Raw genomic sequence first — 12,602 nt, forward strand, 5'->3', positions numbered from 1 at the left:
TTGTGAATCAGTTTATACACAAATAGGTTATTTGTGTAAATAGTAAGGTTATATGTGGTACTTACTACTTAAACTCTACACAAATAGTATTTATTATAGTATTTGTTTATTATATATGTTTTAGAATTAACCTTTTAAAATATGTTTTCTTAACAAATTTTCCATCAGATTTGATATGCAGTATTTCTTACTTTTGTTGAAGGTGGGAGTTGTGAAACAAACTGAAACAGCTGCATTAAAAGCCATTGGGGACAACAAAAGTTCAGTCTTTTCCCGGAAATTGACTGCTCTTTATACAAAATCTACACTTATTGGAGAAGATATCCTTTTTGAATAGGAAATTTTTTTTTTTGGTCTTTTTTTTTTTTTTTTTCTTAGGGCTGCACCCACAGCGTATTGAAGTTCCCAGGCTAGAGTTGAATTGGAGCTTCAGCAGCCAGCCACAGCCACAACCATGGCAACTCAAAATCAGAGCCTGGGGAGTTCCCGTTGTGGCGCAGTGGTTAACGAATCCGACTAGGAACCATGAGGTTGCGGGTTCGGTCCCTGCCCTTGCTCAGTGGGTTAATGATCCGGCGTTGCCGTGAGCTGTGGTGTAGGTTGCAGCCGCGGCTCGGATCCCGCGTTGCTGTGGCTCTGGCGTAGGCCGGTGGCTACAGCTCTGATTCAACCCCTAGCCTGGGAACCTCCATATGCCGCGGGAGCAGCCCAAGAAATAGCAACAACAACAACGACAAAAGACAAAAAAAAAAAAAAAAAAAAAGAAATGCTAGCCTTCATTAGGAGATTTAACCAGACATTTTAGAAAATTGCAAGGAACAAAAAATAAGCCATCTTTTAAGGGACACAAAAAGGAAGGTTCTTCAGTTCTTAACCTGTTAGACTCCAATGAGTACGTCGAAAACATCAAATCACTAAATGGTCCTAGCCACAAAGAGGCGGCTGCAGTGGTGCTTCTGAGGAGCACAACTGGAAGAAGTAGTTGTGCTCATCAGAGGCACCACTGCAGCCGTGTCTCTGTGGTGGTGGAAACTAAATGATGTAGAGCAGTTATTTATTGGTAACTACGACAAAAGACAAAAGACAAAAAGACAAAAAAAAAAAAAAAAAAAATCAGAGCCTGGTCTTCGACCTACACTGCAGCTCGTGGGAATGCCCCATCCTTAACCCACTGAGCGAGGCCAGGGATTGAACCCACATCTCATGGATACTACTTGGGTTCATTACTGCTGAGCCACAATGGGAACTCCAGAACTTTTTTCTTAAATATTACAAGGACTTTGTTTTAAGTAATGTTTCTTTAATCCTGTTTTTGGGTATCTTTTTGATGAGATAAGCAGTATGGTTACTTGGCCTTTGATTAGTACGCTACTAAAGAGAGAAGGGTTGGTAATGGCTAGAGGGCAGCATTTTTCAAATGCCTTAGTAAAAGAAATTTATCATACTTTAAGAGCAAGAAAAAAAAGAGTTAGATAAAAGGTGATAGCAGGTTAGCAACTGAGGTCAAATTGCATCTTCCCTAGGTCTGTGTGGTCAGTGGTGAGGGACTTAGAGCTTATAGGCTCCTCTATATCTTAGTAAGACAAGACTGAACAATAGCTTATTAACTTCGAAATGTGAAGAGAACAATACAGAGTCGATACACAGTTAACTTCTTATAAAATATAATAGTATGCCATCTTTATTGTTAGCTTCAGAAAAACTATTGCTTTTTTTTTTTGCTATTTCTTTGGGCTGCTTCCGCGGCACATGGAGGTTCCCAGGCTAGGGGTCCAATCGGAGCTGGAGCCGCCGGCCTACGCCAGAGCCACAGCAACGCAGGATCCGAGCCGCGTCTGCAACCTACACCACAGCTCACGGCAACGCTGGATCGTTAACCCACTGAGCAAGGGCAGGGACCGAACCCGCAACCTCATGGTTCCTAGTCGGATTCGTTAACCACTGCGCCACGACGGGAACTCCATACTTTTGAAAATGGATCATAAGCTTTCTTACTTTGTAAGAATCCTTCACATGTACAATGATTGCCCCCCAATTTATGGTCATTCATAAATTCAGTGAGTTTTTTGAAGTAAAATGATTACAGTAGCAAAGTGATAAAATTCTGTCAATTAAAAGAATAACCCAACTAATTTTGTATAAAATGAAATAAGAAAGCATTTTGAAATGTTTACTATGGGGTCACGTCTTTTTATTTTTTATTTTTATTTTTGTCTTTTTAGGGCTGCACCACAGCATATGGAGGTTCCCAGGCTAGGGGTCTCATCTGAGCTACAGCGGCCAGCCTATGCCACAGCCGCAGCAACGCCAGATCTGAGCTGCATCTTCGACCTACACCACAGCTCACGGCAATGCCAGGTCCTTAACCCACTAAGCGAGGCCAGGGATCGAACCTACAATCTCATGGTTCCTAGTTGGATTCATTTACCCTGAGGAACTCCTGGGGTCACGTGTTTTAGAATTAAAGAATGTAGGGATAAGGTCTCAATGCTGCTGTGTCTTACAGTCTATTGCAAATCTGCTTATTAAGAGTTTTGCTTAGCTTCTACCCAAATTCTGAAGACTATTTTGTTTCATTAATTCCACGAATAAGAAACGGTTATCATTCAGAATGGACCCCACACCATTAATAGCTTTATGTTATTCTAAGCTGATCAGGCTGTAAAAACCTGGTAATTTTATCGTTTCCTTTGCCTGAACTTTAGTCTCTATTTCAAAGCCTGCTTCTCTTTTGTTGCTGCTATAGCTCATATCTGCAGACACCCCCATCAGACGTTCCCAGACTTTCCCCAAAATCAGCCGTCATCCCTGCGAATTTATTAAATGGTCTCACTACACACACATACACCCACACCCACCCACCCACCACACACACATATGTATGTTTCTGTTTTCTTTTTTTGGTTTTCTTTGTCACATGTCTTTTGAAAATTCTCTTGTTATTTCTGGAAGCTGTTAGGCACTTTAAGGAAAGAAGGTAATTTACACTATTTTAGTGTGTTCCTGCTTTGACTTGTGGAATTTAACATTATGGGATTGTGAAGGATTCAAGTGTCAAGATCACACAAGTAAAGAAGAGAGTTAATATTTGGGCTTCCACAGGATCTGAGGTGTCTCCCAGGCCCTTTGGAAGTAAGAGGATAAGAGTTATCTGTTATCATGAGTCTTCTCTCTTAGGGAAGATAAGACATGTGACTATGATGCGAGTAAATCAGAAGAATGAATGCTGTATGCAAGATTTTTGCACCGAGCAAAAATGCCCAGGCAAATGAACCATTATTTTAAAGGAGAAGAGCTCATGGGGAGGTAGCCTTTGCTTTTCTTTAACACTTCCTACATGTGAATCCTTTAGTCAAGCTGGATGATGCTGTAAACGTTGATGAAATAATGACTGATACTTCTACCAGCTATCTTCTGTGTCTTTGTGAAAATAAGGAAAATGTTAAAGACAGAAAAAAGGGGAACATTTTCATTGGAATTGTGGTAAGTACTTTGTTGATGAAGAACAAATGATAGATGTTCGTGATATCTTGTTTGTGTGTGTGTGTGTTTTCTTTTTCGGCTACACGTGAGGGATATGAAAGTTCCCCTGGCCAGACGTCAAATCTGAGCCACAGCTGTGGTAACACCAAATCCTTAACCCACTGCACTATAGTGGGAACTGCCTGTTCATGGTATCTTTTTTTTTTTAATTTTAATTTTTCTTGCTTTGTAGGGTCGCACCTGCAGCATATGGAGGTTCCCAGGCTAGGGATCTAATGGCAGGTACAGCTGTGGGCCTACACCACAGCCACAACAATGCGGGACCTGAGCCCCGTCTGCAACCTATACCACAGCTCATGGCAACGCCAGATCCTCAACCCACTGAGCAAGGTCAGGGATTGAACATGCAACCTCATGGTTCCTAGTCAGATTCATTTCCACTGCACCACGACTGTAGTGTCTATAAATATGAGTAATCACGTATGATTTGTAATGAGTATCTGATGAGTTATGTCCTCAAGTAATTGTACCAGAAAAATATTGTCCTCATAATTTTATATGTTAAAATACTAGCTCTAATTTTCTCATCCGCTCCTTGGCACTCTGTACGATGGAGAGATGCAGATGGTTTCTGATCACGTGCTCTAGAAGTTTAGGGTGGAAGATAGACCAAGTGCAGGTGTGCTTGTGGACAAGGTGCAGATAGAATAAAACTGAAGTTCAACACATGCCTGGATAACAAAGGGTTTTACAAATTTCCTTTGGGGATTTGAAGTTAAATAAGAGGGTTATGGAATTATTATATCTAGTTTTAGAGGAAGGGGGAGTGGAGGGAGAATGATAGCTGGCCAATACAAAACTCCATTTTCAATAAACATTTGGAATATTTATAACCAGCCTTCTAGGTAAGTACAGTTTATAAGCCATAGTTTATTGATCGTGCCTACTGGCAGTTTATGAGAAGATTTGCCCATTTACACTGACCTGGACTCTGCTCAAAATCTCAGACTTTTTAGGAGCCTTTGGAACTATTAGGCTCCTTTGTCCTCTTAAGCAAAAGCAGGACTCCTTGCTTAAGTCATAACTAATGTTCTTTGTTTTTTCAAACTTTTGCAGTCAGCTACCATATCAACAAAAATTCTTAGAACCCAGATATTTCCAAAAGTATCTTTTATTGCCTCCTTCTGGCTGCATAACTTTGTGCTCACTTGACATTTACTTAACCCGTCAGCCTTTCTCTCAGGGAGTTAGCATCACTGTTGGATGTGGCCCTAAGTGATTTATCCTTGAAAAGCACTTTTTATCTAGCTGCTGGCAATTGAACCCACCTACAAATAGTAAGGTTATTTGCTTTTAAGCTTTACCAGATGTAATGTGCTCATTTCTATTTGCCTGAAACTCAGTCTGAGGAGCAGAATTTATATAGTATACAGCTCCTACTTAGTGCTTGTAGAAACACCCTCTGGCCTCCTGCCAGAGTTAGCATAGGAACTGGCATGTGAAAAAAAGAGAAATGATAGTTTGTATCTCAGGCATTTTCTCTTTTCTTTCCTTCCTTCTTTTTTTTTTTTTTTTGCCACACTTGCAACATGCGGAAGTTCCCAGGCCAGGGATCAAACTTCTTACCACAGCAGTGACAACTACCAGATTCTTTTTTTTTTGTCTTTTGTCTTTTTAGGGCCGCACCTGCAGCATATAGAGGTTCCCAGGCTAGGGGTCAAATCGGATCTACAGCTTCCAGCCTACGCCATAGCCACAGCAACACAGGATCCGAGCTGGGTCTGCAACCTACACCACAGCTCACGACAATGCTGGATCCTTAACCCACTGAGTGAGGCCAGGGATTGAACCCGAGTCCTCAAGTTTCCTAGTGGGATTTGTTTCTGTTGAGCCATGATGGGAACTCCAACAGCTACCAGATTCTTATCTGTTAAGCCACCAGAGAACTCCAATTTTCTTGGCACCTTTTTGTTACCTTAGCAACCGCTTTTGATCTGATGACACCAGACCTGCGACTCTCTCCTGACCTCCAGGCTCTGGCTTCCCGACTGTTTATTGGACCAGACAGTCAAATTCACTGTAGCTAAAATGGATCTCATCATCCTTTACCTTGTTCTTGCTGGATTTTTCTCTGCTGTGATGAGTGTCACACATGCCCCAGTCACTACCTAGGAGCCATCATTTGGATACTGGTAGTTAATCTGAAATCAATGGCTTTCCTTTTGTCATGCTGCTGCCATCATGCTGGGTAGGCACACCTTTATGTAGGCTGGCTTTGGGTTTCTCAGTGTCACGTACAACAGAGTAGTAGTGTTGCAGGTATTACAATATAGACTGTTTCTTTGATTTAAAAAAGCAAAGGGGAATTTGGCGATAAATTCATTACTGGAACTTTTGTAAACAGCTTTTGTAAAAGTTTGGTTTGTAGATTAGGAGATAAACTTACATGAGTACACTACTGTTCTTATAGTCCAACTATCTGGCCCCTAGAGAAGGCCTTTGAGCTAGAATTAGGGAACTGCCTTAAGCCAGAAATGAGTGATTTTTTTAATTTAAAAAATTTTTTAATTTTTATTTATTTATTTATTTATTTATTTTTTGTCTTTTTTTGCCTTTTTCTAGGGCCGCTCCTGAGGCATATGGAGGTTCCCAGGCTAGGGGTCTAATTGGACCTATAGCCACTGGCCTACACCAGAGCTGTAGTAACATGGGATCTGAGCCGTGTCTGTGACCTACACCACAGCTCATAGCAACGCTGGATCCTAATCCACTGAGCAAGGCCAGGGATCAAACCCACAACCTCATGATTCCCAATCAGATTTGTTAACCACTGAGCCACGACGAGAACTCTGAGAAGTGAGTAATTTTTTAAAAAATTATAACATCGTCAAGAAAAAAATGCATAGAACAGAAACTCAGAGTGTAATGTGAGACAACCACCCAGGTTAGGAAATCGAATGCTGCTCACAGAAGGGCCCCTTCCCTCCAGAGGTTACCAAAATCCAGACTTTAAGGTAATAATTTCCTTGCTTTTAGTTCCCATCCTATACCTTAAACTGTATATAAAGATAAACATGGTGTATGTATCCTTTGGGGTCTTGCTTCTTTTCCTTTCCATTTTGTACATGAGACTTACTTATTTACATGTGTTACTGTGGTAGTACTTTTATTGTCATTGCTACATTGTGTTTCACTTTGAAACCCACTGTTCATATTCATTCTTTTTTTTTTTTTTTGTCTTTTTGTCTTTTTAGGACCGCACCCGTGGCATATGGAGGTTCCCAGGCTAGGGGTCAAATCAGAGCTACAGCTGTCGGGCCTATTCCACAGCCACAGCAATGCCAGATCTGAGCCGTGTTTGCGACTTACACCACACACTGCTCACAGCAACAATGGATCCTTAACCCACTGAGCAAGGCCGGGGATCAAACCCACGTCCTCGTGTATACTAGTTGGGTTTGTTAACCACCGAGCCAGGACGGGAGCTCCATATTCATTCTTGTACTAAGGGACGTGTGGGTTCTTTCCAGTTTTTGGTTGTACAATGGATGCTGCTATCAGCCTTTTTGTATATGCCTTCTAGTAAAACTATATTTGAGTTTCTTAGGAGTCTATACCTATAGGAGGAACTGCTGAGTTTTGGGATACTGATGTTTTTCAACTTTCCTGTTTTCTGAAGAGGCTGCACATGTAGGGACTGGTTATTTTTTCCTCCTGTTAGCTAACATATTCTGTAACTAGCCCCATTCCTTAACTGTCGGTAGTGAATAAGAATGTGGGCCTTGGAATCAGACCACATACATCTTGCCTCCATCTATTTATGGCCCCTCAACCTTGACTAACTTTTTTCTGCTCTTCCCAACTATGATTTTTTTCCAGGTTATCTTTGCTGTTGTTGGCTTGGGGTGGTGGAGGTGGCTTTTAATTATCATAATTATTTCCCTGGATAGACTTGCTACCTGGGGTTTATTCAGAGTTTGTTATATTTGATTTTTTTTGTTAAAATTATACTTTTTATTTATTGATTTCATAGACTGAAATAGTAACTTACTGCTCTGGTGGCCAGATTTTTAGAAATATATCACTGGTTACCCTTGGTAATGACAACGACTGTTCGTATAGTACTTTATGATTTACGAAGTGTCCATGTGTTGTCTGATCTGATTTTTACAATAACCTATGAGGGAACTAGGCTGGTTTATTCTTTTTTTTTTTTTTTTTTTTTTTTTTTGTCTTTTTAGGGCCTTACCTGCGACATATGGAGGTCCCCATCATATCCTTAACCCACTGAGCAAGGCTAGGGATCGAACCCACAACCTCATGGCTCCTGGTCAGATTCGTTTCAGATGCGCCATGACGGGAACTCCCTAGGCTGGTGTATTCTTACAGAGGAGGAACCTGAAGCCCAGGAGGGGTTGGTGACTTGTCACAGTCACTCCATTGGGTGTATGAAATCCAGGACTTGCTTGGACGTGGGGTGTCTCTCTAAAATCCCATCTAGCATAGTTTAGATTTTGGCGAGTCTGACTTCTTATGTAAGAGTTTTGGAAAGTAGATAGGTTTTCACACACTTGAGAAATGTTAGTACATGCTTGTGAGTGTCATCTTTACTATCTTCATATTTGTTTATTCTGTCATAGTTATAATGGGGCAAACAATATATTTTCTATGCCGTTATATTTTTGGTTTTAGGGAGTGCAGCCTGCCACAGGTGAGGTTGTATTCGACAGTTTCCAGGACTCTGCCTCCCGATCAGAGCTAGAAACTCGGATACTGTGCCTGCAGCCAGTGGAGCTGCTGCTTCCATCAGACCTGTCAGAGCCAACAGAGATGCTCATCCACAGAGCCACAGCTGTTAGGTAAGTTGGCACATTGCTGGAAAATAATGTTGATTTTGGAACTTAGATCAAATTACCAAACTGTTGCTTATCTAAGTCATTAAAATAGTTTTTATTTATAAAAATGTTTCAATAGTAGTAGTGGAAATTCCAGTAAGGAAAAACAGAGTTACCTGTGATGTCACCTGAATGTAAGCTTCCTTTTTTTTTTTTTTCCTTTTTTCCTGTATTATGTAGCACCTTGATGTGAGTTCTCAGTTTCCAGGCCAGGGATTGAACCTGGGCCACAGCAGTGAAAGTGCTAAGTCCTAACCCCTAGGCCACCTGGGAACCCCCATGTCACTTTAATTTGGTAATTTATGACTTTAGACTCCATCCATGGCATATGAACATTCCCTGGCCAGGTATTGAATCCTAGCTGCAGTGACAGCCTATACCCATAGATCCTTTTAACTCACTGTACCAGGCTGGGGATCAAACCGATGCCTCTGCAGCAACCCAAGCCACTGCAGTCAGATTCTTAACCCACTGTGCTGCAGTGGGAACTCAAGAAGTTGTTTTTTTTAAAAGGGGTTTATGATATTTAATGATATTTGATAATTAAAGGGTTTATGATATTATTTGGTAATTAAGCTTCAGTTTGGGGAGATCATTTCTTAGAAAGTTTATATAATTTCAGAACATAAAATTATAGAACATTTTAACTGTGCTGCAGGTTTCCATTTTTGGTTGAGTCCAGTAGGTACATTTACTAGATCTAAGGTCACTCCTTTTTTTTTTTTTTTGCCTTTTCCAGGGCTGCTTCCCGTGGCATATGGAAGTTCCCAGGCTAGGGGTCTAAGTGGAGCTGTAGCCACCAACCTACGCCAGAGCCACAGCAACTTGGGATCCGAGCCACACCTGCAACCTACACCACAGCTCACTGCAACACCGGATCCTTAACCCACTGAGCGAGGCCAAGGATCGAACCCGAAACATCTTGTTTCCTAGTCGAATTCGTTAACCACTGCGCCACGACGGGAACTTCGGTCACTCTTTTTTTTTTTTTTTTTTTGTGAGGCACAGAGCATATGGAGGAAGAAGATGTGGTTGTGATATGTGTCTGGCAGAGTTGATCATCCAACAGGAAGAGGCAGATTTGTATAGACATAATTAAGAGTCACAAAGCATGATGTGTTATGTGACAGATGTGAAGGCGCCTGAGTGCCTCCTGTTAAGCGAGGAGCTTGATGAGAGAAAAGAATGGAAAGGTGGGCTTGTGTTTGAGTGAAGAGGACTTGATATACTGAGGAATTTGGATGTTAGGCAGGAGAGCCCGTGAAGATTTCCATTTAGTAGGATGACAAATCCATTGGAAAGTCAAACTAATTGATTCAGTGAAGTTCCATGTTCTTAGAATTGAATGTTCCTTTTTCATTTGAATTGGAATTCCTTCAAAGTAGCTCTTCTGTTTTTTGGTTTGTGGCACTAAGACATTCATTTAGGAAAGGTTAAGAATTACCGAAAAAAAAAAAAAAAAAAAGACAACCCCTAAACCCGTAAAAATTATTATAGGCTGTAACCTAGAGATAACTACTGTTGAACATTTTGGTGTGTTATTTCTGTGTGTGTATGTTGCCTTTTTTGTTTATAAACTTGGATTCATGTTGCAAAATCAGTTCTGTACCCTGTTTTTTTTTTTTTTAACTTAAAACACCTCATGTGTTTTTTAACTTTATTATGGAGAATTTCAAACATATATGAAATGATACCAAATAGTGTAGCGAACCCCATGAATCCATCAACCAGCTTCAGCATTTCTCAACCAGCCAGTCTCATTTCATCTATAACGCTCCCTGGATTATTTATTTGGAGCAGATCTCAGAAAGCATTTTATCTGCTAATATTTCCATGGTATTCATGAAAACATAATGACTACATAACATTCAGTCATATAAATGGATCATAATTTATCCATTCCTCTTTCATTACATTGTATTCATTTTTTCAGTATTACAGATATTGCTGTGATGAATAGCCATGCATAGAAGTTATTGTGTGCATTTCTGATTATTTCCTCAGGTAATTGGTCAGAGGATATAAACATTTATAAAGCTCTTGATTGCTTGCTAGAATTGGTACTATTTTCTACTTCTGCTCCTGGAGTATAGGAGGGTTGTTGAAACCCTTGGGAACATGGGAAGTGATCACTGAAATAATCTCTGCCAGTTAGATAGGTGAAAAATTCTGTATGAATACTCCTTATTTTGTTCTGAATCCTTTCCTGATGGTATATTCAAACTTGAATAATTGAAAGTCAGACAAGTAGACTGATAAGGGGTGCTGCTCTCAGAGAGCTAAAAAAGTTAACAAAATCTAAAGATTTTAAAGGTAGCCTCCAAAACTGTATTTCCCATGTTGTTGATTTTGTTCATTTTTCTTTTCAGCTAAATGTATATTTGATTAATTTAGATGTAGTTGAGACTAAAGTTGATCAGGGTGCTTATCCGGGCTATAGCTGCTGGCCTGCACCACAGCCACAGCAATGCCAGATCCGAGCCACGTCTGCAGCCTACACCACAGCTCACAGCATCACCGGATTCTTAACCCATTGAGTGAGGCCAGGGAGCAAACCTGCACCCTCATGGGTGCTAGTCAGATTCATTTCCACTGAGCCATGACAAGAAAACATTTTTTGATTATATCGTAATTCAGTATTTCTCTGTGTTTTTAGTATACTGCTTGGACCAATTAAGTCCTTCAGGCTTATGGTATCATTCCATAGTTTTTATTTAGTTTTTCTTTTTTCTTTTTTCTTTTTGTCTTTTTAGGGCCGCACCTGCAGCATATGGAAGTTCCCAGGCTAGAGGTTGTGGCCTGTGCCACGGCCATAGCAATGCCAGATCTGAGCCTCGTCTGTGGCCTACACCACAGCTCATGGCAGTGCTGGATCCTTGACCCACTGAGTAAGGCCAGGGATTAAACCTGAGTCCTCATAGATACTAGTTGGTTTTGTTACCACTGGGCCATGATGGGAACTCCCTCCATTATTTTTATACTTAGAAAGATCTCTCCTCATTGTGAAAATACTTAATAAGTATTTGTTTTATTTTACTTGATTTATTATTTTTAAAGATTTCACATTCAACTTTTATTTATTTATTTATGTATTTTTTGTCTTCTTTTCGTGTTTTTTTTTGTTTTTGTTTTTTGTCTTTTTCTAGGGCTGCACCTGCGGCATATGGAGGTTCCCAGTCTAGGGATCTAACCGGAGCTATAGCTGCTGGCCTACGCTGCAGCCACAGCAACTCAGGATCCGAACCGCGTCTGTGACCTACACCACAGCTCATGGCAAGGCCATATCCTTAACCCACTGAGCAAGGCCAGGGATCGAACCCTCAACCTCATGGTTCCTAGTCAGATTCATTTCCACTGTGCCAAGACGGCAACTTCCACATTATTTTGCTTTACTGTGTGAACTGTAGTCCTACCTTAACTTCCCCCTAAATGCTACTGGATCCATTTCAACATCCATAAAATTTAGCCTTTATCAAGCTGGGGTATAATTCTCAGCTTTGTTTAAGAAAAAGAAACAAAAGTTTACAATAGGGATAGGGAATGCTTTTAATTAGGGTACGAAAAACATAGCTTGCCAGAAGTCTGTTCCATATTTACTACCAGTAAATAACATAGTATTGCATTTTCAAAGAGAAAATTTTTTTATTGTATTTTTGGTGGTATCTTCTTTGTTTTCAGTAGTGATGAGTGTCTTGCGTCTTAGATTTAGAATAACTTCTTTTTATTCCACTGTAAACCTGGAGGTAAAACCAGCAGTTTTTGCTTTTTAGTAGTTGATATTTTGTTAATACAAGAGAAATAATAAAGCTTTATGAGAAAATGCAGAATGGCTTGGAATTAGAGAATATTCATGTTAAGTATGTATTAGGGGTTTTTGGTATTTTAAATTTTGACCACAAGAGGTCTCCAAAGGATTTTATATTCTGTGGATTACACTTAAAGGCTTCCAGAAGCTTCATCTTTATTTTTATATGTCTAGGTACAAATTTGATTACTTTGTATCGTATGGTAATTTAGAACAAATAACTATTAGTCAAAGATAGTACTAAGCTAAGTTTATTTCTAAATAATGATAAACTTACAGATTTTTCTTAGATTAATGATCTATTATAGATAATGTATATACAATTTTATAGATCATTTATGTAAAATATATTTATAAGATTTCAGTTTGGGAGTTCCCCTGTGGCTCAGTGGGTTAAAGATCCCATGTTGTCACTACTG

The 12,602-nt window shown here is 40.0% G+C and overlaps 1 protein-coding gene and 1 non-coding gene across 16 annotated transcripts in view; one reads left to right on the forward strand and one right to left on the reverse strand.

The window, feature by feature from the left end:
* The window catches only part of MSH3 (mutS homolog 3), a 197,439-nt gene that overhangs the window by 14,944 nt on the left and 169,893 nt on the right, over positions 1–12,602 (forward strand). For all 15 annotated transcript variants that reach the window (XR_014838120.1, XR_014838121.1, XR_014838122.1 and 12 more), the window contains 3 exons: positions 203–320; positions 3,338–3,483; positions 8,176–8,342. Coding sequence is in view for 4 of the 15 variants with exons in the window: in XM_085013912.1 (XP_084870038.1) it covers positions 203–320; positions 3,338–3,483; positions 8,176–8,342 (431 nt within the window). In the remaining 11 variants the exon portion in view is untranslated. The remainder of the gene's footprint in view (positions 1–202; positions 321–3,337; positions 3,484–8,175; positions 8,343–12,602) is intronic.
* Positions 8,580–8,651, reverse strand: TRNAE-UUC (transfer RNA glutamic acid (anticodon UUC)). Its single transcript has one exon. It is a non-coding gene; the product is annotated as a tRNA-Glu (tRNA).

The sequence above is a fragment of the Sus scrofa genome, chromosome 2 (assembly GCF_054392235.1).
Source record: "Sus scrofa isolate SSC_HxYL_T2T_F1_AM1 chromosome 2, Sscrofa_HxYL_maternal_Yorkshire_Landrace_v2.0, whole genome shotgun sequence".
Classification (NCBI taxonomy): domain Eukaryota; kingdom Metazoa; phylum Chordata; class Mammalia; order Artiodactyla; family Suidae; genus Sus; species Sus scrofa.